The following is a 24,906-nucleotide window of genomic DNA, read 5'->3' on the forward strand; positions in this document are numbered from 1 at the left end:
AGGCCTCAGCCCCTGGGGGTCTTTTCACAGAGGGGGAGCCCGCTGAGGCCTAGAGACATAGATACAATGTCTCCATCATTAGACCGACTCAGAGACTAGTGGCTGCATTTCAGTCACCACCCTGGGGCGGAGGAGGGTCCCCACTTCTCAAGTCTCTGACTCCCTATCAGGCGCCGAGATGTGATACTCCTACCAAACGCGGCTCCCGCCCAACCTTTTGTCCACACAGCTTTCCTGCCCGCCAACGCCTCTTCTGATTGGTGCAGGCGTGCGCCGTGCGGGCTGACGTCACGGGCGGCGGCGCTGCTATAAGAGCGCGGCCCGAGCGTGTGCGCTCCTTTTCCTCACTTACCAGGGTCTGCTCTTAGGTTAGTTGTGCTGCCGTGTATTGTGGTGCATGTGTGGATTGTTAGGTCGTGCGGGCCTTCCGAGCCTTAATAAGGACCGTGAAGAGGTTGGGGGTGAGATGAGGACGGATAGCAACTGGTTTGTGGGGTGATACCAAAAGCTTTAGGGCAATTCTCGCGAGATGTGTGGTGGTGTAGCATAGTTGTGGCACTGCGCAGGTGCCGCCTGGAGTCCTCACGGTGAGCTTTCCCTCCCGCGCAGGCGCCGACGGGCGAGCGGAGCCAACATGCCGGTGGCCCGGAGCTGGGTTTGTCGCAAAACCTACGTGACCCCGCGGAGACCCTTCGAGAAATCCCGCCTCGACCAAGAGCTGAAGCTGATCGGTGAGTGGCGAAGGCAGGGTTTTGGCTTCCAGGGTCGGGAGAAGGCGAGCACGTGGATCAGGTCGCTCCTTGCTCGGCTGTCAGTTCGAATTCTCAGGTGTGTCCGTCTCCTTCTTCCCCAAGTTAAGGATTATTGGTGGTTTCCAAAGATTTTCTGTATCCCGAAGCCAGCAATCCATCTTTTGCACTAGTCCGTGGGATTGAGCCTGTTCGCCTGTCAGCCCCCCCCTTCATTTTGTAGGCGAGTATGGGCTTCGGAACAAACGTGAGGTCTGGAGGGTCAAATTCACACTGGCCAAGATCCGCAAGGCTGCCCGGGAGCTGCTGACGCTGGATGAGAAAGACCCACGGCGGCTGTTTGAAGGTGTGTATGGGACCCCTCAGGAAAGGGATGAAGGGCAGGGCTGCTGGGCCAGTGACAGAGGTGCTCCGCTGAACAAGTGGAGCCAGCCTTTTAACTTGGAGTTGAATGTGAATCGTGGGGTAGGAAAAGGGAGTCTGGATCCAAATCCTTGCCCTAGTCTTTACGTGTGCCACTTTGTTTTACCCAAACGTTGGATCTTAATTTACCCTTAATTAGAACTAATAACACCAAGCAAGTTTGGCCGCCTAACTACAGCTGTGTATAACGTGAAAATAACTGCTCGTATATATCCTGTTTTCTAGATGGTGGAGTTTCTGAAATGTCTGATGGTGATTGCAGGGAGGGGGCTTGGCTGTGTATTTACCTGCTTCAATGGTCGAGGACATTTAGGGGACATTTTGCAAAGACCTAAACAGGACAGGACAGGACCTATGGATGTCACAGGGAAGAACGTTTAGACTCTTGCTTAACATCTTAAATTTCTACTTTGAGATCGGAAGTTGAGGGCTTCCCAAAGCAAAAATTGACACGTCCCCATTCAAATTTTAATGGTCTCTCTTAGATTATAAGATAGCAATAATATTAAAATAGCTGGTATCTTATAAGGACTGGGCTAAGTTCCTTTTTCTAAGCTCTTCCTATACATCATTTAACCTGCACAGCAGCCTTGTAAGGGGTGGCTACTGATAATACCCTTACAGATGAACAAATGGTCAGAGAGGCCTCCCATCATAGTGGGACTGGAGGGCAGGCTCCAGGTGGACTCAGTGATGGGGATGGAATCAGATGATTTTTAGAGGAAGCTTAGGGAACAGTAGCTGAATGTAAAAAGTTAATGTGCTCCCTAACTTGGCGCGTGTAGCTTACATTGATTATCCTGGATGGGGTGAGCTTTGTGTAATTCACAGGTTGGGATTTGAACAGATGTAAAGTCTGGCTGTAAATGGGTCTGTAATTTGTTGTTCGTAACAGCTTTTTTTTTTTTTTTAAAGATTTTATTGGGGAAGGGGAACAGGACTTTATTGGGGAACAATGGTCAAATTGTTGTCCTTTCAATCTTAGTTGTGGGGGGTTCTGTTCAGCTTCAAGTTGTTCTTTCAGTCTTAGTTGTGGAAGGCGCAGCTCAGCTCCAGGTCCAGTTGCCGTTGCTAGTTGCAGGGGGCACAGCCCACCATCCCCTGCGGGAGTCGAACCGGCAACCTTGTGGTTGAGAGGACAGGCTCCAACCAACTGAGCCATCCGGGAGCTCAGCGGCAGCTCAGCTCAAGGTGCCGTGTTCAATTTTTTAGTTGCAGGGGGCGCTGCCCACCATCCCTTGCGGGACTCGAGGAATTGAACTGGCAACCTTGTGGTTGAGAGCCCGCACCCCAACCAACAACTGAGCCATCCGGGAGGCAGCTCAGCTCAAGGTGCCGTGTTCAATCTTAGTTGCAGGGGGCAGAGCCCACCATCCCTTGCAGGACTCGAGGAATTGAACTGGCAACCTTGTGGTCGAGAGCCCACTGGCCCATGTGGGAATCGAACCGGCAGCCTTCGGAGTTAGGAGCACGGAGCTCTAACCTCCTGAGCCACTGGGCCGGCCCTGTAACAGCTTTTATTAGGACAAAATTTACATGCCATACAATTTATTCAAAGCGTCTGCAACTTGTTTTTAGTTAACTCCTAACACTGGCTCCCTCATAGCTGTCATTTTGATCCTGTTTTTAGCCCAAGGCTAGGGAATCTTGATTTATGGTGGAAAGCAGGAGGGGTTGGGAATCAGGCCTGGCTTCCTTGAGTACCTGGCTTTTCTCTTACTAATTTTCAATTGGGTTATTAGTATGATTTTTTTTCTCCTAACCTATGACTAAGGAAGGAAATGCTTTTAAAGCTGAGCTCTCACTGTAAGCAAGAGAGTGGTTATCCATATTAGAGGTTGAGAAAGGCATGGAGCTTGTTTAACCGCATATGTATCGCACTTAAGTCTGTCTCACACTCACAGATGTTAGTGGTTTCATTCTTTTTATTAGTTCATAACTGCTTTTGACAATCTCATGGAAATTCCAGAATCCCCTTCCCCATGGACACTGGTATTGGGTGGGACGTTATCCCAGAGGCTGAAGGGAGGAGGCCACAGCTGGTCTTGGAGGGCTCTGAAGATAGGGCTAATTATAATGAAACTCAACTCCGTGGTTGGATGACAGTCATATGGCAAAGAGATCAGATAGGGCAGGGTTGAGTGGCAGGTGTCCAAAGATTGTTTATGGTTTTCCACGGCAGAAATGGAAGTAGCGAGGGGAAGGCAGCACCTTCACTTTCTGGTAAATGAAGCCATTTAGCCATAGGACAGGGAGGAGGAGCCTGTGAGTGAGCTCTGCCGCTGCAAGTGTCCTCACTGGTCCAGCCTCGCCTTGTTTCCGATCCAGTCACTGGTGTGGCATCAGGCGGGAAGGGTCCCTGAGTCTCATCTGTTAGAAAGACGAACTCTTACCAGCAGCCACCATTTGGCTGGCGGTTCCGTCAGGTACCGACCAGTATAAACTCCGTCCTCATAGCAGCTTAAGGACAGGTGTTCTGTTTTTCAGATCAACAACTAAGGCGCTTCAGTGCTTGCTTCATGCCACAATGACGGGCCCTTTTGCCACTGAAGTGCCCACGGGATCAGCCAGCTTTCTTTCAAGCTTTCCCTGGGGAAAGTGTCCCATAGATGTGGGTCCACTGTTTATGGAGTTTGAATTTTGTTTTGCTGTAATGAAAGATTAATACTGGCATTCATGGTGTCAGGTGGGGTCACTGGTCCCGCTCCCAACATAAGAACGCAGGACATGGTGAGGCCAAAAAGGAACACCCACGGAGCCATAGGTAGAGGAGTCATACCACTATATTCTCGCTGGCGGCTGGGTTGGAGACACAGGAAGCAGGAGCCACACGATCCGCAATCCACACTCCACCACCACTAGACCACCCTTTGCTAGCGTAGCCACGGCAGTTATATCAGTGGCTAATGCCTCCCTGGTTACAGCTGACGTCCATTTACTACTTGAGCCAGCACCTTTCCTCGTGAAGCTGAGAGCCTGGAAACTGCACTCCTGGCTCTGTTCCAATAGCCACTTCATAAAGTGAAACTGATCCTTTTCATATTTATTACGGTTATTTGTTTATTGGTTAATTATATAGGTTTCAAATGTACAATTCTGTAATAAATCTGTACATATATTGCGTTGTATGTTCACCACCCAAAATCAAATGTCCTGTCACCATATATTTGACCACCTTTATGCTTTTCTACCTCTTCTTGAAACTAATCCTTTCTAAGCAGAAAAGTTTTGGGCTTTTACCCCCGTGTCAGTGTTAATTAGCTATGAGCCTGCTCCATGAAACTAGGGCTTTCTTTCTTTTTCAAAGATTTTATTGGGGAAGGGGAACAGGACTTTATTGGGGGAACAGTGTGTACTTCCAGGCCTTTTTTCCAAGTCAAGTTGTTGTCCTTTCAATCTCAGTTGTGGAGGGTACTGTTCAGCTTCAAGTTGTTGTTCTTTCAGTCTTAGTTGTGGAGGGCGCAGCTCAGCTCCAGGTCCAGTTGCCATTTTCTAGTTGCAGAGGGCACAGCCCACCATCCCTTTCAGGAGTCGAACCGGCAACCTTGTGGTTGAGAGGCTGCGCTCCAACTAACTGAGCCATCTGGGAGCTCAGCGGCAGCTCAGCTCAAGGTGCCGTGTTCAATTTTAGTTGCAGGGGGCGCTGCCCACCATCCCTTGCGGAAGTCAAGGAATCGGAAGTCAAGGAATCGAACTGGCAACCTTGAGGTTGAGAGCCCACTGGCCCATGTGGGAATCGAACTGGCAGCCTTCGGAGTTAGAAACATGGAGCTCTAACCACCTGAGCCACCGGGCCGGTGAAACTAGGGCTTTCTTGACTACAGAATATTAGCTCTTACCTACTGTGCTTAGTTACGGGGAATGGTTCAATAGCAGCAACCCTTGGTCTTTGCACATAAATATTGCTGGTGAATGCCAAGCCTTCTTACAGGGATTGAGTCATTTACTCTTCCTAACAAATCTGAGGAAGGTTCTCGTACAGGTGAGAACACAGGTGTGTGTAGTCACCTGCCCTCCCTGGTGAGGTGGATGTAGCCTTAGGAACCTGCCTTAGGGTTTTGTGAGATCACATGAGTCACATGGTCCTGTGTCAGAGTTGGCTCCTACTTCTGAGGCCCCACCAAAGTGAGGTGGAGGATTTGAACTCAGCAGGTGGAGGTCAGCTGGGCTCCAGTCACGCTTACCCCCCCACCCACAGGCAATGCCCTGCTGCGGCGCCTCGTCCGCATCGGCGTGCTGGATGAGGGCAAGATGAAGCTGGACTACATCCTGGGCCTGAAGATCGAGGACTTCCTGGAGAGGCGCCTGCAGACGCAGGTTTTCAAGCTGGGCCTGGCCAAGTCCATCCATCACGCCCGTGTGCTCATCCGCCAGCGTCACATCAGGTAACGCCTTTGCTGGGCTCCCAGAGTCCTCCCCGCCCCCTGACGCTTGCCTTTGCTGAGCCTACTGTCCCTGTCTTCTATACAGCCCTCGGAGGTGACAGGTGTGAGCTCACCCTGAGGGTACACACTGACCCCTACAAATAGCTCGTGGGGGGCTGGGGGCTGCCTCATCCCCCCCATAGCCCAGCACAAGGGTCACTGCGGCCTGAGCCGTACACCTTGCGAAGGCCTCTGCCAGGCATGCAGGCAACTGGACAGGTAACAGCTCTGGTGTCCCCCAGTGAGAGGTCGTTGGGCTTTAACTGGCTTGGGTGTGTTCGGCTGTCTTAGGACCACTTGTGAAGTCATCCCAGAGCCGGATTGCTGCTGCATTCTTATACTGTGGGCATTACCTTGGTGGCGAAGTCACCACAGTCCAGGGTCCCATGTGAGGCCAGTGCTGGCTCGGTGGCCACTGGTGCCCTGAAGACCAGTCAGGCCAGTGGGTCTTTACCGGTGCTGTTCACCTGATCTGTACGCTGGGCGCCATTTGGGGGAAGCTGTGCAGTAAATGGGCAGGATCTCTGCACTCAGTTGCTGCCTAGGCCCTTCACTAGTCCGGAACCCCTGGACAAGAGCCTCACTTACATTCCTTGTCGGAAAGGATTTCATAGAACCCAGCCTCGGGCTGTTGCTTCCAGAACAAAACTCAGTGTTCAGAATATTCAAAAACAAGATCTTGGGCTTACAGGCTGCCACCTCTCCTCATTGGCTCTGTGGTCTTGTGTGGGTACTTCTGAATGTCCCTTTGTAAAAGGAGACACTGTCACAAAGTGTCTGGGTTAGATGAACACCTGAGTCCATGGGGTCAGGATGCTCTGCGGCATGGCTGTCAGCACAGCTGTCACCCACCCTCTGGCTTCAGCACGAGTCACAGAGGTGTCTCCGCCCTTCACCTGCCCTCCTCCTCCAGGGTCCGCAAGCAGGTGGTGAACATCCCGTCCTTCATTGTCCGCCTGGACTCCCAGAAGCACATCGACTTCTCCCTCCGGTCCCCGTACGGGGGTGGCCGCCCGGGCCGCGTGAAGAGGAAGAACGCCAAGAAGGGCCAGGGCGGAGCCGGGGCCGGTGATGATGAGGAGGAGGATTAAGCCCGCACCACCCACCCGCAGACGCTGCAGTGTCTTTCCCAGTCAGATAATAAAACGCATCAACACTTTGGAACTGGTCTTACTGGTGCGTCTTTCCCTCGCTGCTCTGGCCACGCAGCCTGTGTAGCGGGAAGCACAGCTGCGCCCTTCACCAGGCGGCCTCGAGCCAGTTCCACACTTGGAAGTATTGCCCTGCATAGAACGGGTCTGGCTAGCCTGGTTGGGTCAGATCCTCGTGGGCTTTTTATTTTAATGTAAGTTTCCGGTGTGCAACATAGTTCAACATCTATACAAAGGGATCATCTCCAAAATGATCCCTGAGAAAATGGGGACTGCGTCATGAATGAGCGTTGTGATCCTTGCTCGGGCCATGCCACTACTCTGTCTGTCCAGTTTTGCACGTGCTGCAGCCGGCAGTTAGCTGCTGTGACTGCCTCTTAGACCATGGTCCTTCTCCTGGGGCGGGAGCTACAGTCCTGACGTCACAGCAGGGGGGCCAAGGGTGTTACAGGAAGGTGGAGTCAAAACCAGAAGGAAATGAAGCCAGCAGTTTGCGTGTGGGGGTGGGGAAGAGGCAGCTCCAGGCAGAGGGAGTCCATAGCAAGTGGGGTCAGGGTCAGCTCACATCTCCAGCTCTAACCCTGACCCCGGGAAGAGAAGTCGGGGCAAGGGGGGCGGTGGGAGCTGAGAGCTGACCCCATCCACCTCTTTTAATTGGTTTTTGGTAGGGAACGGTTGACAAGATCGCAGGCTCACTTCACAGCTCGTTAGGGGTGTGATTGATGAGGTCTGCAGTTCTGTGTCTTAGAAGTGGGAAATGGATTCTGGTCTGTGGGAAGGGACACTGAAGGCACCCCTCCCCCTGCATTTGGAGTCTGAAACCACTGACGGTCAGGAGGGAGCGGACTTCCCTTTTCTCCACAGCTGCACTGGGCTGGGGAGGAAGGGGCTTGGTCTCAGGAAATGAGAAACGAATTGAGCAACCCCTCTGCACCCTCTAGTTGGGCCCTGTGGGGGCTTTTGGGCTCTGAGGTCAGTTAAGCACTCAGCTTCACAGGGACAGCTGCAGCTGATGGGCTGGGTAGGCGGCCCTCCCCTCTCACCCCGAGGTTGCCATTTGCAAAGTGATAGCCTCAATTGCAGGTAGTTGCATGGGACCCTTACGGTCAGTGAGGTCCCTTTGGTAGGTAGGGACTAAGATGAGTTGTGTAAGGATGGAATCCCTGGAAACAATTGCCTTCCAAAAGGTTCCCAGGAGCTGTTGGCCGTCCAGGTCAGGTCTCCAGGCTGGCTGGGGTCACGAGCTGTGTCTCCAATGGGGGCAGCTCCTGTGCCTTCCAGGGTCCCTGCAGGCCCCTCCCTGGAGTGGGGTCTGGGCCCTTCCCAGGCTAGTGGATGGCCAGAGCGGCGTACACGCTGGGCTCATCTGGGAGCTCCTCTGACGGGGAGGAAGGGGGTGCACTTGTCTCCCGTCTGAGGGTCAAGTGGTTCAGCTGGGCGTAGGTCACATCCTGGGGGTCTTCGGATGCTGCAACCTGCAGTTGGAGAGCAAAGACGTGGTTGGGGTGGGGAAGCCTGAGACCAGGGAGGAAAGAACAGTCTTGGGGGTTTTCGTTGTTGGGGTTCTGCTGGAGATGGGGGTTCTCCTTGGTTCTTGTATCCTCCAGTCAGCCTGTCTTTAGGGGTCTGGGGGAGGAGAGGTTAGGTTGAAGCCCCTGTGACATGGGTGTTGGGAGGTGTGAGTCTCGTACTGGGGAGAGGTCAGGACTGGAGGTAGGGATTTGGTGTGGAGCCATCAGCGTGGAGGGACAGTCAGACCCCACTGCACCCCTCAAGGGAGTGCCATCATTCGTTAGAGTGAGCTGAACGAGCCTGCTGTCACCCGTATCAGGTCCATGGGAGAGACGAACAGCGAGGGCTGAGCCAGACTGGAGGACCCTTTGTGCAGGTTTTAGAAGGCGCTCCTCTGGGCCTCTGCAAGCCCGGGGCTTGGATTTCAGCCCCTTGTCAGCCCTGACCTTCAGCCTGTCTTCTCCATCTGAGCCTTCAACAGCTCCAAGGGCAGAGGGACCAGCCGAGGAGACAAAGGAGGGTGCGAGGTTGTAGCAGCCCAGGGCCGTGCTTCCAGGAAGGAGAGGCTGCTGAGTTGTGTGGTGTGAGGGTGGAGATGTGTCCCCTGGATTTAGTGTATGAACAGGAGGTGTGGGTGCCCTGCTCAGGACCAGATGGAGCTCACCTCACTGTCCAGCTGTCTGTCCTCAGGCTGTGTGTCTTTCACGACAGCATCTGGTGGGGACAGAACACAGGGCTCATCTCTTGCCAGCCAGGCAGCGGCCCAGAGAGGGTCAGTGATGTGGCCAGGGTCACAGTATCAGATTCATGCTGTCTCACCGTGAAGCCCAGAACTATTTTGAACCAAACCCGGTTTTCATGTCCCACCCACATTTTCTAGGCCCGTCTCCTCCCCCAGGACAGCCCTTCTTCGTCCCCTTACACAAGTTCTCCTCCTGGACATCAGCAGCTGGGCTGGAGCTGGGGAGGAGACGGATTGTTAGGGGCAGTGCGGTGGCAGCGGGCAGGCGGGAGTTGGGTCTGTGGGAGAGGGCTCACCTTTTCTGCAGGCCTCTGTCCTCAGGCTCTGATGCTGCAGCCACTGCAGGAAGGTGGTGGTCAGCCTCTAGCCCACCCTAGAACCCTCCCCCGGGGCTGCACTAAGGTCTTCGGAGGACGCAACAACAGAAGATTATAACCCCTCCCACCTGCATGCAGAATTCAAGAGAAAGCAATTCAAAACGAGAAACACAACTTGCATTTGTTTTCAAGCATTTCATAAGTTTGAAAAAGCCAAAAGAATACTCGAAAATACGTACATGTATACTCACGTTTAATCTCTTTTCAGACTTTTCCCTGGAGGTTTTCTCAGCTGACCTTCCTCGGCTGGTTTCTCTCTGGCAGGTGCTCTGAGCCCACCCCCTCCTGTGACACTGGTCACCTCGTTCCCTACTCACCTGATGTCCTGTTTTTGCCCTGACACCGGTGCCGGAGGAAGAGGAAGAGGAGCAGGGACAGCAGCACAACGAAAGCCACCGAGACTCCAATCAGAACATTCAGGAGACCTTGGGCACGAGTGACGTCATGGATGAGCCATTTCATTGAGCCCCTACTGTGTGCCGGGCACGTGCTGGGGTCTGTCACTCATGTCCTGAATCCTCACAGCAGTCCTGCACCTGGGGATTGCTGACCACACCCCACCCATTTCACAGAGGAGGAAACGGGGGCACAGAGAGGTTAACCCAGCCTGAAAGTGGCGAGGCGGGGGCTGGAACCCAGGGCTGTGGGTTCCCTTTTGCGTGTTTGTTTTAATTATTTATTCTGTCTCCTCTCCTCCAGGCAGAACGCCTGTCACCCCTCCCCATTCCAGCCCAGATGCTTCTCCCCTACCTGGAGCCCGTGTGTACATGGAGTGTGTGTATCTGGGAAGTGCAGGAGGAGGGCTCTGCCCTTCCTGACCTCTAAACAGGGCCAGGCCACGTGCTGAGGGCTTGCACTTGGAGGGGGTAGCGGGGGCCCTGTCCCACGGCTGTGAACCTAGGACTTGGGAGGAACACGACTGTCCAAGATCCGAGGGTGGGAAGTAGCAGAGCTGGGATTTGAATCACGAGTGTGGCTTCTTTCCCTAACTCCATGGCAGCTCCTTGGGGGCTGAGCTCCCCTAAGCTTATGGAGGGGAGCTCAGATACTGCCTGTGTCCCCAGCACCCACCGCCTGTGTCCCCAGCACACACACTGTCCAAGCAGCCTTCTCGCCCTTTGCAATCGGAGAAGGAACTTATCCAGGAAGTGGCTGAGGCAAGACCAGAACCGAGCTACTCCCACCACCTTCCCACAGACCCCCACTTACCCCTCTGCAGGCCTGTCTCCATGGTGGTGGGGGGGCCCTCAGAGCCGCCTAGGGAACAGGATGGGAGGTGAGGGGCAGGAGCTGCCTTCTCCCCACTTCAGCCCAGCTGCTCCTCCCCCAGGCTGGGCCCCAACATCTCCCTCTGCCATGACGCCCCACTTGTCATGCCCCAGCCTCAGCCCTGGGGGCCTTGTGGTCCGCCCACATGTCTGCCTGACTCCCAACCCCCCTGGGAGACAAGGTGTGCCATAGCGGGCGATCCTGGGCCCTCTGGGGATCGAGGCCTCAGCTAGTCTGCCGTTGTGCTGGTCTCTGGGTGAGGCTGCCAGGACTGGAGATGAGGAAGCCTGGAGGGGCTGCCTCGGGCCTTCTCTCCTTTTGGTCAGCCGGAGTCCTCCCCAGCCTCCCTCTGCCCACCGGGAACATGTCTGCCTCAGGGATGAGGATGATGAAACAGGGATGGGAGTTCTGGCTTTGTCCATCCTTCTGGGAGGTCAGAGTACCTTCAGCTGACCCTCCTGTCACTCTCACTCCCACCCAGCTCAGAGCTCCCCAGTCCTGAACTGACCATGAGGAAAAAGGGGTGGGGCTGGGGCTCCTCACCTGAGACCGCAAGCTGCAGGGGGTCACTGGCGTGTGACAGCAGGTAGGGGGAGGAGCTGCGTGAACCATAGCATCTGTACGTGCCCCCGTGGGCTGAGGTCACAGGACTGATGGGGAAGTTGGCCTGAGAAGGCGCAGCCGTGTCCCGCAGACGCAGGTGCTGGGGAGGAGCAGGTGACCCCTCCTTGTACAGGTGGAAGTTATCAAACCAGACCTCAGAGCGACACTGCAGGGTCACATTCTCCCCCCAGGGCACCGAGGGTCCTGGCTGGGCCGAGAGGGCGGGTGCACGGTACATTCCTGAGGGAGAGGAAGGCCCTGAGGTGTAGAGAGCCGCCCTCTCCCACTTGCCCTTGACCCTGAGTTGCGGGACCACGTCCCTCTCCAGGGGTTCTGGTTGTGAGCCCATCTCAGCTCCTGTCAGTCCCTCTGGGTGGGGCTCTTATCTCCATGTCCCTCACTCCCCTTTTCTCACTCCCTCTCCCTAGAGCACAGCGCATCTCAGCCTCTGCTCCTGGACCCTCTCCCCGCACCCCATCACCACCAGGGTGACCCTGGGCCCAGCGCCCTGAGCCGACTCTCAGGACCTGGGGCAGGCAGGGCCCCCACCTGTGATCAGCACGTCCAGGGGGGCGCTGGGGGCCGACCATGCATCCGACAGGCTGTGTCCACTGTAGCATCTGTACTGGCCCCCGTGGGCAGGGGTCACACGGCCCAGGAGGAAGTCGGGGCTGAGCTGCCCATCAAGGCGCTGGGGGTGTGTGAGCCCTCCGCCCTTGGTCAGAGCGAATCTGTCATGGCCGGCCTCCGAGTGACACTGGAGGGTCACGTTGTCTCCAGGTAGCACCAGTGGGCCTGGCTGGGCCGAGAGGGTGGGCTTCCTGTACACGCCTGGGGAGAAGGGGACAGTGGTACCAAGGGGACACACCCCGTATTGCCCACCGGGCTTCAGTGAGAGTTCTCACTGGTCCCTTCCTAACCTCCTGCCTGTGGTTTTGTCCCAGGAGGCCAGTGTCACCAACCCTCCATGACCCCCGGGGCTCCACTGGGCACCAGGTTTAGGACAATCATTTTGGATCCAGGAAAGAGATGGGGCTGAGCAGGTATATCCTCACCTGTGACCTTGAGATGCAGAGGGTTACTGGGTTGTGACCACACATTGGGATTGTAGCTGGAGGAACCATAGCATGTGTAGGTCCCCCCATGGGAAGTGTTCACGGGGCCCACAGGGAAGAGGGCCTGGGCCTGGGCCGGCCATCTCGCATAATTGATCCTTGAAATCATGCGTTTGGGCGGGTCAGCTCCTCTGTCCTTAAGCAGATGGAAAGCGCCCCATCCAGTCTGTGAGCTACATGAGAGGGACACGTTCTCTCCTGAGGCCACCACGGGGCTTGGCTGGGCTGAGAGGGAGGGTGCATCGTATATGCCTGAGGGAGGAGGAGAGAGCTGTGTTGAAGGGGGACAGTCACCCCACGTACCCCAGTGTGGGCTGTGAGGGGTGAGGTCCCCCTGAGGACACACTTCTTTTCCTTTTGTCTGTGAGGAGGAGCCCACAGTGTTGAGGGGACCCAGCTCTTACCTGTCACCACCAGGGACAGGGGGTCACTCAGCTCTGACCAACTGTTCTTTCTGGTGTAATATGCACACTGGTACCGTCTTGCAGTGGTTGAGCTCATGCGTTCAATAACAAAACCGGTCTTCTTGCTGGAGTCCTGTGGGACCCTTGTATCCAAGGCTCGAGACTCATGCTCATCAAACAGACTGTAGGCCTCAGCCTGTAGGGAACCCTGACACCAGATGGTCACACGGCTCCCCTTGGTGACCATGGGGCCTGGATCAGCCCAGATGGAGGGTTTGGGGAGGACCCCTGGAAAGGAATCAGACCTGAAGGGTCAGGGGTGCCCTTCACCCCTGTGTCACCACCGCTCACTCCAAGGCCCCTCCAGACTGGTCACCATCAGCCCAGACCCTGTTTCTCGTAGGTGCCCAGGGGGTTTGGGGATGGAAGCAGGAGACCTGGGTGAGGACTCACCTGCCTGTACCAGGTCCTGTGGGCCCCGACACAGCCCTGAAAGAGATTCCCTGTGAGAACCATCCCCCACCCATACATAGCAGCTCCAGGCCTGGTTTGGGCCCTAAACATAGGGTCAGACCTGTGGCTGACACGTCTTGTTTCCCCCTGGAAATCCTGTCCCCACTGACCCTCCTGAGTCCTGGGGTCTTTTAGGGACCAGGACCTGGGAGGGGAGGGGACCCCATCCCTCCTCTTTCCCCTAAAGCTCACCGAGGCAGAGAAGGGCAGTGAGGGTCAGGGTTGTGGTGCTGCCTCTCATGGTCCCTAGAGCCCAGCAGGACAGATGCACAGGGTGTGACGAGGTCCAGGCTCCATGTAACATGTCACGAGTTCCTCTTTGCAGTCTCAGAGGAAGGGGAACAGCCCCTTCCAGGGCCTCGCTCTGCTCACCTGGAGGAATGGGGCTGAGGAGACAGCAGGCTGTGGGATATTTTGGACCAGACCTGAGTCTCACCAGACCCACACACTCTGCCTCCACCTCATGCCAAACCCAAATCCAGAGGATGACACTGGTCCCAGAACATGAGGGGAGAGGAGGCAGGGCAGGAGGTGAGCCAGCCCAATTTCTGTTCCAACTCTGACGCTGCCTCTTCTAGAACCTGTGTGAGCTTGGGTAAGTCACTTCCCTTTCCTGAGACTCTGTAAATGCAATTTTTCGTCCTTTCTCTCATTGGCCAGGCAATCAGGCAGAATTTACTGAGTAGTTACCATGTCCAGCCACGGTGCCAGGCACTGGACATTGACGGCCGAAGCTGACAAATCCTTTCCTTGCACTCATGGGCTCAGATGAACGAAGAGAGACTTTACAGATATTTGATGGCAGACAATTCAGTTACAGTTTTGTTGTGAGATTGTTACATGTTGTAAGAAAAAAAAGAACAATGAGATTCAGTAACATGTATACATTATGTAACCTGGGTCCTTCTTGGGGATGGAGTGACCCTGTGTATAAGCGGGTTAGTCCGGCGGTGGTGGCTGGGTGGCTTTGTGACCAGAAAGGTCCTAAGGTGTTGTCAGACGTGAGAGCAGCCAGGAGAAGGCTGGACCTGCTCACTCAGGTCTCCAGCACCGTGCAAGTACTTTGGGTTTTATGCTGAAGTCAGTGGGCAAGTTCTGTAACAGACAGTACGAACCGAGTTCTGTTTTAAAGAGAGAACCACAGTGTGAAATGTAATGCGGGAGGCTCTATTGATAACACTTGCAAGACGGCGTGCTGATCAGTGTTTGAAGTCGTTTACGTGCTTTTCTCCCACAGCCCTTACACAAACCTATAACACAAAGTACATTTACAGCTGAGTGGCACGAGACAGGATGGCTATTTGGTCCGGCAGGTTGGCTAGGCTCTAACTGACAGGGGTAGCAGCCGAGGACGGCACAGAACTGTTGAAAGTTCAGCTTCTGTGTGTGGCTTGGGGTGGAGGGTTTGGTTGTGGGAGGAGAGTGTGTGCTCTGGAGCTGGTGAGTTTAGCTCAGGTCTGATCATTCACAGCCTGGAATATCAGATGGTGCAACTCAGGGTTTTTTTGAAGATGGAAACTGGTGGAATGGTTGGAGCTCAGACCCGATAGGGTTATAGGAAGAGGCCCTTGGAAGTGCAGAGAGGAGTGAGCTGGAGAAAGCCGTGGGGCCTCGACTGGAGGACGAGGAAGGGGGCTGATGTGATGACGCAGACAAGACGTCTGGAGTCTTGTGGTGGGCTGGGGACATGGATAAGAGGGGCTCAGGGACATAATGTGTGGATTTGATGATTAGGTGTGAGGTGCAAGAGAGTGAGGAACTGAATGAAGGCTGTTCCAATCTCTTCTTGGTGCCTGGAGGAGCCGATGGGACCATCACGGGGAGGACGACCTTGGGGGAGAGGGAGGTGTGGGGAGACGCTTAAAAGGCTGATCACCATTTCTCACTGGAAAGCACGGCCATGCCTCGTGACCTGGGAGTGCGGACTTTCCTTCTTCTAAACACTTCCCTTCACTGACTTCCTTGTTTCTAAGTCAGTACCGTCTTTCCTTCAAATCCCCTCAATAATTTCTGCTCCTCAGTGGCCCCTGCTGCCCTGGGCGGAGCTCTTCCTCTCACATTGTGGGTTCTTTCTCCAGCACTGGTAAGAGCCCGCGTGGCAGGCAATTCAGTGATTTAGAAATGAACCGACTCAGGGATCTGTGAGACAATCCATGTCATTGACCTCCCAGCAAAAGGAGAATGATAGCAAAGAAGAAAAAACATATTTGAAGAAATAGATAGCTGACCGTTTCACAGATTTGTTGAAACTCATAAATTTACATGTCCAAGGTACTTAGTTATAAGTCTTTAAAGAGCATGCCCACACACATCATCATCATAAGCTAGTGATAACAAAGCAAAAAATTAAATGCATCGAGAGAAAAAGCCACGTTGCGTACCGAGGAAAAATGGTTTGAATGACTACAGATTTCCCGTCAGAAACCGTCATGGTTAGATGATTTTAAAGTCCGGGGAGTCAAGAAGAGCCAACCTGAAATTCTGGACATTTTCCTCAGGAATGGCAGCTAAATAGTCATTCTGAGAGGAAAGGATACTGAGCAAATTCGTTGCCGGCAGACCTACTTAAAAGAAGTAAGCTCCTCAGGCAAGAAGGAAATAATTCTAGACGAAAATGGAAAGTCAAGAATAAAGGAAGAGCAAAAAATGGTAACTATTTAAGTAAATGTTATATCATAGTTCTCTTGCATTTCAAAAAACGTGTGGATGTTTAAAGCTGAAATGGTAACATTGTCTGGTCGGGTTTTTAATGCATGTAAATGTAATACATACAACAACTACAGTATAGAGTGTAAAGGGTAATAGGACATATTTGTGGTCAGGCTTCTGCATTTGCCTTGAAGAGGTAAAATAGTTCCTGTGTGTAGACTCTGCAATGTGGTGTGTGTATTATAATACCTATAATAGCCACTTAAAAAACAACACACACAGTTATAGGTAGAACAGCAGTAGATAAATTGGAATGGAATAACAAACAATTCTCCAAAAAGCCAAGAGAAGGCAGGAAAGGAAAAACTGAAGAGCAAACAATAGAGGGGAAGAGTGGACAAACAATAAAAGGTGACACCCCAAACAGCCTTATCAGTGGTTACATTAATTGTAAACAGTGAAAGCACAATGGCAGAGATTGCAGGGTTGAATTTCCCATAAGACCCAACTATATGTAGTCGGCAAGAGGTTCCCTTTATTTGCCTTTATTTTACTTTTTTACCTTTTAAATCTTTATTTCAACATAACTGTTGGTAAAGATGAACTAGGACTTCATCAGGCTGTGAAGTCTATGTAAGAGCTCTACTCATGGACGTTCACGGGATCACCTAGTGGAGATCTATGGTCCTAACTACCTTTTCATAAAACTGTGGTTCTAACTTCCTGTCTCCCTGTCTTAAGTGCCCTCCAGCTTAGCACACAAGGCAGAATGCACATGCCTGGATGTGTCTGCATGTGCTGGGTTGCAGGACTTTTCCCTTTTCCCAAACAAAACCTTCTGGTGACAGACCACCTAGTTGATGTTCAGTGGAAATTCTGCTTATAGAAATACACTCATACTGGCTAATAGAAGGCAAGTTAAGTTTAACTTATTCTACACAATTTAGACCCAATTCTTGGTACATGGCTTAAGCAGTAAAAAACCAAAAAAGCAAACAAAACAAAAAAACAGGATTTCAATCTAGTTTATTTTTCATCTATTACAAATATATAAAAGATCCTCTGCCAGATACCGCTAAAGCAGGTAGCAAGAACCTCGAGAGATTAATCTTTGGTTTGTCTCTGAAAAATAACACGTATTACACTGTAAAATTATAAAATCGGTTGCAACTATTTTATGCCAGTTTACAAAGTTCAATAAGGAGTAGATGTTGAAAAAGGTGAGTGAGCCTATGTACACATGTGAAACCGTAAAAGCTTCCTGATTTCATTAACATTGCACGGAGATTCCAAATCTATACAAACCAAGATTCAGATAATTTCCTGAATCTGGATTAACAGTCTCAGTTCGGTTCATTTGCTGAGCTCAAAAGAAAACTCCACACACTGGCTATTTTTTGATTTATGCAAAAAAGAAAATTATGTTTCTTCCCCCGCTTTTCAGTCCAGAATTCATTTATTGCAGGCAGGGTAGTCCTCTATTGTCCACATTCATGGGGTGACATGTGACAAGGTCTACTGGGTTTTAAACATGTATTAGCACTCATGCAAAATAGCCCCCAAGTTAAAGACCACATGACTTTCGAAGTGAGTGTAAAAAATGGCCCTTCTTTGGAAGACTAGAGCAAAACATCCAGCCATAGTTATAAGAAGCCTTATCAAAAAAGAAAAAGTGCTGCTCCTTATGAATTGTACTTCAATTAAAAAAAAGTAGCCCAAAGAAACAGCTCTAAAAAGTGAAAAAAAATATAACTTAAAATATGTTGAGGGGCGGCCAGTTAGCTCAGTTGATTAGAGCATGTTGCTCTTACAGGGTTGCCGGTTTGATCCCCACACGGGCCACTTTGAGCTGTGCCCTCACAACTAGGTTGAAACACTACTTGACTTGGAGCTGATGGGGCCTGAAAAACACACTTGAAAATAAATAAATAAATAAAACCAAAAACCAAAAAAGTGAATCATTCTTACAAAAAATATCTTGACAAACAATGTAAAAACATAGTTAGGAGATACCTTTTGAAAAGACTACCTAGGATTAGGCGTATAATGTATTCTAGTATTTCAAGTTTATCTCATTACTAAACATCAATTTACAAATGACTTGTTCAAATTTGTTTCTTTATCAAAAGGGAAACTTCTAGCTTCAATTCTATGCAGTGGAGGGTAAACTGAGAAAACAAAAACATTCCAACAGTTCCATGCAAATACCACATTTTTCAAATGGTAGAACTCCCAACTACACCAGAAGTTCATATTACTAACATGCTTTTCACTGGAACACTTCTTAATAAGTAAAAAACTACATGGCAATAAGGTCAAGAACCTAATATACTCGTAGGCCTGACAATCACATCCTCATTTCCTGGAAGGAAGACTAAAGTTCTACTCATTTCTAGTAACAAGCTTTTTGCAGATCAATTTAACAATAAGGAGTTTTAATTTCCTTCATACTTTTGTTTTTAGCATTCTAGTCTCAAAAACTAGGTAAGAAAATTAGTCCAATTCCCTGGTAGTCATTTTTTTTCTTTTGTAGTATGAAAGAGTCCACAAAACCTCTTCCCCAAACTGATTCACAATCCCCAGTCTGTACTTAATGTGAATTTTCTCGTATATAATGTAAAGATAAATTACATAAAAGGTACCCAGGAACATTAAAACTAGCTTTACAATTTCAGGTTTAAAGCATAAATATCTGCAGGTTGATCCTCTGTTGACAATGATCGTCGGGGCCTAGAATTCACCTAGAGTTCTACAGTTACAAATTCCCATTCATGCACCAAAACACACACTAGTAACACACAACTTACTTCTCATTCATGTCTTGAGAAAATGTTCTTTGAGTCTTTGGTCTCCCAGTCAATTCAAACTTCAAATGTCTTCAGTCAAACTTCACTCTCAGAGACTTAACAAGTTTTCACCCGCACTTCATCAATGCTTTTCTGAATCTTTTTCATGGTGCACAGCCAAACTCTGAAAGTTGTGTCTCAAGGGATCACGAGATAAACGAAAACCAGTGACATATAAAGTGGTTACTTCAGAATAGAAAATAGGAAATCAGTTTAGAAGGGAAGTGAGAGCAGCAAGTGCTCATATTAAGTAGCAGTTTCTAATCTTTAAGTTTCCTTCTTAAGACACAAGAAAAAGAAGAGCAAACACCCCAAAGTCAGCAGAATAAAATAACACAGGACAGAAATTAATGAAACTGAACACAGAGAAACTGTAACAAAAATCAGCGAAACCCAAAGACAATTCTTTAAAAAGGCCAATAAAATTGATAAACCATTAGTCAGATGATTCTTTAAAACCAACCCTACACATATCATGATCATAATCAAACTAGCGAAAAAACCAAATAGAAAGCATGCAGAGAAAAGGGCCAGTATGAAAGACTACACGCTTTCTGATTTCATTTCTGTGACTGTCTTGAACTGGCAAGACTAATACCTAAGAGCTGCTTCCTTCAGTCTGGGTTTGGGGGACGTAGGTCGACTAAAAACATCACCATGGGTTTTACGAGCGATGGCCGTGTTTACAGATTGATTGTGGTTGTAGTTGTTACATGAATTTCTACATTTTCCAAAGCTGATCAAAGTACACACTTAAAAGGTGTCTCGGCCAGCGCAACACGGGCAGTGAGGGTGTGAGAAGGGGCGGCTTTGGGTTAAGTTTTTGAGAAAGAAACATGCAGAGACTTAATGCAGTTAAATCTCAGAGGGCCAGGGGTCTCACAGTTCTGAAAGACTGGAGCCCAGATTTGAGCCGACTGGAGATTTTTAGTGATAAGTATACAAGGGAGTAGCAGTGTTTTTGGCACAGTCTGTGAGACTCATTTATCACGTTATAGAAACAACCCAAACCAATTATGTTGATCTTCAAACAGCCGAAGCAGAAAGTCCTTGAGGTGAGGTGTGCAACTCTTTTAAGGGACATATATTACATGTTGAAATTATTTCATAGGGAGAGAGAGCTTAATCTTATCACTCTCAAGACTTTTCTCCCAATTAGGTGAGAGGGAAAAGTCAGAGCCAGCAGCGGCTTTTCCCAGGCAGGGGGAAGGGGAGACAAGGCCCCTTCCCACATCTTTCTAAGGCAGCTCATCGGGGGTCTCCACGGGGTTACCCTGGCTTGAGTTGTCCCCCCACCCCGTGGGGGATCTTACTCGTCTTTGGCTGCAAACCCTCTTTTGGAGACTAAATAGAGAGAAATGTAAAGTCCTGGAGATGCACAGTCTCACAGACTCTTCTTTCCTTAAGGAAAGACACGGGGGGACAGTCTGCTGGGCTGCTGTGTGACAACAAAAAGGATTACATTGATCACACACATACACACACACACACACACACACACACACACACGTTAGGATCAACCCCTGTGCATTCCACTGGGGGTGAAATCAACTTGGGACCACATGTCTGATTTGCGTTCGTAAGGAATGACATAGTATTAAGGACACAGTGTTGGTCTCTGGACTTCCAGGAGGTGCCTGCAGTTAGATCACTGTCTGGGGAAGGCTGTCCCTGACACCAGGCGCAAGAATAGCCTCCATTTCTGTCACCAAGGCTAGCCTCAGAGGCCCACTGTGGGAACACTGGGATGATGAGGAACAGAGGCTGGCTCGTATCTATGGAACTAGCCTCCTGCCCCGTGGTTGTTAAGGAATTGTCTACGGTGGGGCTCTGAGGGGATATTTTTTAAAAATTCTTTTTCTCCTTTTTTTTTAGTTAAAGTTTATTGGTGTGACAATGATTAGTAAAGTCACATAGGTTTCAAGTGTACAATTCTGTAATACTTCATCTGTATATCACATTGTGTGTTCACCACCATGAGTAGTATTATGAACAAATAGACAGAAACAGGAAACGGCAACCTTACACCAAATAGGACATTGTACACTTAAACATAACATACAGGGTAAAGAAAAAAACATTTAAAAAGAAGAAAAAGACAACCTGCTACTGCAATGCAGAAATCAACTCACAGCATAAATAGGGACAATTTGTGACAACAAAAATTGTTTTTCAATGACAGTTGACACACAATATTAGTTTCAGGTGTGCAGGATAGTGATTAGACATTTGTATACCTTATGAAGTGATCCCCCAACGAGTCTACTACCCTCCTGACACCATCCATAATTATTACTGTATTGTTGGTTATACGAGGTCTGCAATTAAGTTCGTGAACTCATCCTAGATAAAGTGCTACACACCTCATTGTTGAATATCACTACAGTCACCTTCCAAGTCCTCCCCTTAGGAAGGTATGCACTGATGCCAGTGCCTTGTCCACCCTTCAAAGCAATTTTGGAACTCTTTTTTGTGGAATGGTCATCAGAGCTGCCATCGTATTACCCTCAATGTCCTGAATGTCATCAAAATGTCTTCTTTTCAATATTTCCTTTATCTTCAGGTAAAGAAAGAAGTCATTGGGGGCCAGATCAGGTGAGTTGGAAGGATGTTCAAATATAGTTTTTGTTTACTCGCTAAAAACCCTCACAGACAGTGCCTTGTGAGGTGGTGCCTTGTCCTGATGCAAGAGCCATGAGTTGCTGGAGAAAAGTTCAGGTCATTTTTATCTAACTTTTTCACAGCCTTTTCAGCTCTTCCAAATAGTAAACTTGGTTAACTGTCCTGCTAGTACAAATTCATAATGAATAATCCCTCTGAAATCAAAGAAGTTTAGCAACATGGTTTTTGAGTCTTGATTTGGACTGATGGAACTTTTTTGGTCGTGGAGAATTGGCTGACTTCCATTGTGCACTTTGACGCTTTATTTCAGGGTCGTGTTGGTACATCCGTGTTTCATCACCAGTGATAACACGGCCCAAAACATAGTCTTGCCTCTCCCAAAGGCCTTGGGAAACTTTGACTCTCCTTTGCTTTTGTTCATCGCTGAGCTCCTTCGGGACCATTGTTGCACACACCTTTCTCAAGCCAAGATTTTCAGTTAAGATTTTCCTAACTGTTTCTCTATCAATGTTTACTTGGTCTGCTATGCTTCTCACAGTCAGCTGATGATTTTGACATAAAATTCAATAAATTTTTGCAATGTTTTTTGTCAGTTCTGCTCGTTACTGGCCACCCTGACATCTCTTCATCAGTGACACATTCTCTCCTCTCAGAAAAACACTTAATCCATTTGTACACTGCCATTTTCTTCATGGCATTATCCCCATAAACTTGGACTAACATGTCCCTGATTTCACTTCCACTCTTGCCAAGTTTAACAAGAAATGTAATGTTTGTTTGTTGCTCTAATTCAAGCTCAGACATTCTCGTGACAGCACAAAAAACACGCAACAACAATAATGAACGCCACTCAGCAAGACACCGCCACACGTCCACATGAACACAGCTGTGAGACACTGATACACCAAGGTTATGAGACCTTCCCGAGCTGTTTGTACGGTGCTGACGATGTAAGCGCACGCTGGTGAGTTTGTGAACTTCAGTGTCAGACCTCATGTTCCTTGAGCTGACTTTACGTGCCTGTGACTGACTTGTAACTGCCCTCTCAGGGGACATTATATCTGAGTCAAAGGTGCAGGTGCTTTGTGCCCACTCCTGTACATCTGTCCATACACGTGCCTCCTTCCTGGGTGTGCTCATCTCCTCCCATTCAATTTTTCTCCTTCCCGTCCGCTGACCACATAGGCGGACATTTGCTACTACCCTTGAGGAGTCCGTGTGTGTATCTTTACATCTAGCTGGTTCTCATTCCACAACAAGGTGTATTTTCCTATCCATTACCCATGTCTGCTCCCGGAAGGCATTTCCTCTCAACAGTATATCTCAGAGTCCCCGCTGGGGCCGTGGAGCATCACTTCTCTAAAACATCATACTGCCCAGACGTGACCCAGGTCATGAGGCTGTGGATGACAGCTGAGGGAGAGGCTTCACTGGGATGGGGAGGTGTCATGTGCATCTAAGCCACATCTTTGTGAGACTTACCTTTGTCCTCCAGAACCTCTGTACATGGCCCCAGATTTACCACTCACATCCCGCAATGAACTGCAACCTCATGACTTGGTGGGGAGGACAAAACCCCCACTCCTCTCGTTATTTCCAGTTGCAGTGATGTCTCCACATCAGTCATTCAGTGGCTATTGGGAACCGGTGGAAATCAGAGGCAGCTTTCTGAATGGCATCTAGCTCTCTGTTGTAGGTGATGTGATGACATGAGCCCAGAGTGGCTAAGCCTCTCCTCTGCCACTTGTTCTAGGCAGAGAATTCACACAGCTTCCCAGTACACGTGGGCATTGCTAGCAGCACTGGGTCTGGCAGGTCACATGGCCATGGCTTCAGAATCCTCAGATCAGGGCCTCACTTTGCTCTGGGCTCCACTCAAACCCTCAGCCTCCTCAGCCACCTGATAAGCGAGAAATCATTTTCTCAAGCATGATATGTGCTGCTTCCACAATGGAAAGCGTACACCCAGGATTGTGCTTCTTTCTTAGTGGTACGCGTGGCACATGCAAAGGTGTCTGCCTTACCATACAGGGCATGTCCGGGCAGGCCCTCTGTAACTTCACTGCTTTGGCAGGCCCTGAATCTTTGAATTTCTTTTCTCTGCCCATCCCCCTCTTTTTAAATTAAATTTTTTAAAGTGTTTTTCCAGGACCCATCATCTCCAAGTCAAGTAGTTATTTCAATCTAGTTGTGGAGGGTGCAGCTCACAGTGGCCCAGGCAGGGATTGAACCGGCAAGCTTGGTGTTATGAGCACCCTATCTAACCAACTGAGCTAACTGGAAACCTTACTTCCTCTTTTTAGATAAAAAAAAAAATCTCCCGCCATCTGGAGTGCACACCAGGGCTGGCCAACCTCTGCTCTTCACCCTCTGCTCATCAGGTCCAACTGGCAAGATGTCCTCCATGTTGTGAACAAATGTCATTTCATCACTGTCAAGATGCTGAGGGTCCCTTTGGACTGTGCTGTGAAAGAGGGAGGTGAATTTATCCCTGGGCTAACTTTGAGCCCAGGAGAAGAACTGCTTCTTAGTCGCCAGACCATAGTGCCTGGAAATGACCGAAGGCTGTGTAGTTCTGTTCTAGTAAACGCCTCCACCCAGCACAGCAGCTGTCACAGGCAGTAGCGCTGGGTGACCACCCATGGTCCATCCAGTGTTTGCAGGGACCAGGCTGGTGTATTGGGGACACATGGGCCCCACCACCGCCACCTTTAAGCCTGTGAGGGTGGCAGTAACCTCTGCATTTCCACATGAATGCAGGACTGTGTCTGGTTTACCATGCCAGGCACTAGAAAAATGACACTGTTGAGTAACAGAATCTGCTTCCTTTTTTAAAAAGAGTACGTAGCTATGTTTTGGAAGTCAATTAAATAACTTTGTGGTTCAGCTTATCCTTCCAAGCGTTAAATGGAAGTCATTGTTTAGTGCTAGTTTGGCCTCACTCCCAGGGCAAGGTTGTTTTGCACTGTCTTCACTGCTCCAAGGCTTCCTCAGTTCTCTGTAGAAGTCAAACGCCTCCCGTCACAATGCGAGCTCTGGGCATGAGAGTAAACCTTTTCCGTATTTCTTAAGACGTTACTGTATAACAACATATTAACAAACATCATTGGATGCTAATGCATGTATGTTTGTTTTCGTTGCCCCCAAATTTGAAAATAATGTGAGGCGAGTGTTCAGGGAGGGAGAAAAATGTGGGCAGATTTGATGTTCTGCCCTCTGCCCTGTCCTAGTGCCCACACTTCACTCTTCCATCCTTCCTTCCTTCCTGATGTCCAGAGAATCTCCCCTTTGTCATTGCCTTTCTGGATGAAGAACTTCCTTTGCCTGTTCATTCTGGGGAGGTCGACATGTGATAATCCTCACCTGAGAATGTTTTACTTCCCCTTCACTTTAAATGATAATTTAACCAGCTATAGAATTCAGAATTGACAGTTCATTTTTGTTCAGCACTTGAAAAATGTTGTCAATTTCCTCCTGCCATCACAGTTTCTGAGGAGAAGCCCGTTG

The 24,906-nt window shown here is 49.8% G+C and overlaps 2 protein-coding genes and 1 long non-coding RNA gene across 5 annotated transcripts; 2 read left to right on the forward strand and 1 right to left on the reverse strand.

Moving 5' to 3' along the window:
* Window positions 1-233: 233 nt before the first annotated feature.
* RPS9 (ribosomal protein S9) lies at window positions 234-6,760 on the forward strand. The gene is made up of 5 exons (XM_019715930.2): window positions 234-368; window positions 610-731; window positions 973-1,095; window positions 5,371-5,557; window positions 6,510-6,760. The coding sequence occupies exons 2-5, from the start codon at window positions 635-637 to the stop codon at window positions 6,685-6,687; spliced, it is 585 nt and encodes a 194-aa protein (XP_019571489.1). The 5' UTR covers window positions 234-368; window positions 610-634; the 3' UTR covers window positions 6,688-6,760.
* Window positions 6,761-6,907: 147 nt separating this feature from the next.
* On the reverse strand, window positions 6,908-18,953 carry LOC109437002 (leukocyte immunoglobulin-like receptor subfamily A member 3). Of its 3 annotated transcripts, XM_074315976.1 has the most exons (13): window positions 18,739-18,951; window positions 13,475-13,668; window positions 13,223-13,258; window positions 12,770-13,057; window positions 12,306-12,617; window positions 11,800-12,081; window positions 11,191-11,490; window positions 10,588-10,635; window positions 9,696-9,803; window positions 9,298-9,340; window positions 9,182-9,219; window positions 8,924-8,973; window positions 6,908-8,222 (listed from the first exon to the last, which is right to left on the reverse strand). In XM_074315976.1, exons 1-13 carry the CDS (start codon window positions 18,747-18,749, stop codon window positions 8,076-8,078), a joined length of 1,857 nt encoding a protein of 618 aa, XP_074172077.1. In that variant the 5' UTR covers window positions 18,750-18,951; the 3' UTR covers window positions 6,908-8,075. The 3 variants fall into 3 exon arrangements, 2 of the variants coding, with proteins under 2 accessions (XP_074172077.1, XP_074172079.1); XR_012490523.1 differs by lacking the exon at window positions 6,908-8,222 and having other exon boundaries at window positions 9,298-9,446; window positions 18,739-18,952; XM_074315978.1 differs by lacking the exons at window positions 6,908-8,222; window positions 8,924-8,973; window positions 9,182-9,219; window positions 9,298-9,340; window positions 9,696-9,803 and adding an exon at window positions 10,055-10,281 and having other exon boundaries at window positions 18,739-18,953.
* LOC141567707 (uncharacterized) lies at window positions 13,662-24,290 on the forward strand. The gene is made up of 4 exons (XR_012490531.1): window positions 13,662-15,714; window positions 15,746-15,931; window positions 22,195-22,363; window positions 23,703-24,290. It is a non-coding gene; the product is annotated as an uncharacterized LOC141567707 (long non-coding RNA).
* Window positions 24,291-24,906: the final 616 nt, after the last annotated feature.

Source organism: Rhinolophus sinicus, linkage group LG11, assembly GCF_036562045.2.
Source record: "Rhinolophus sinicus isolate RSC01 linkage group LG11, ASM3656204v1, whole genome shotgun sequence".
In the NCBI taxonomy this organism is placed as follows: domain Eukaryota; kingdom Metazoa; phylum Chordata; class Mammalia; order Chiroptera; family Rhinolophidae; genus Rhinolophus; species Rhinolophus sinicus.

Excerpts from the sequence above, each read along its gene's own strand:
- LOC109437002 (XM_074315976.1), bottom strand. Across the intron at positions 13,058-13,222 it reads ACAGGACCTGGTACAGGCAG|GGGTCCTCCCCAAACCCTCC; the intron begins GTGAGTCCTCAC and ends ATTCCTTTCCAG. Across the intron at positions 10,636-11,190 it reads CCTGCAGCTTGCGGTCTCAG|GCGGCTCTGAGGGCCCCCCC; the intron begins GTGAGGAGCCCC and ends CCTGTTCCCTAG.
- RPS9 (XM_019715930.2), top strand. The coding sequence starts at position 635 with ATGCCGGTGGCCCGGAGCTGGGTTTGTCGCAAAACCTACGTGACCCCG. Across the intron at positions 732-972 it reads CCAAGAGCTGAAGCTGATCG|GCGAGTATGGGCTTCGGAAC; the intron begins GTGAGTGGCGAA and ends TTCATTTTGTAG. Across the intron at positions 1,096-5,370 it reads CCCACGGCGGCTGTTTGAAG|GCAATGCCCTGCTGCGGCGC; the intron begins GTGTGTATGGGA and ends CCCCACCCACAG.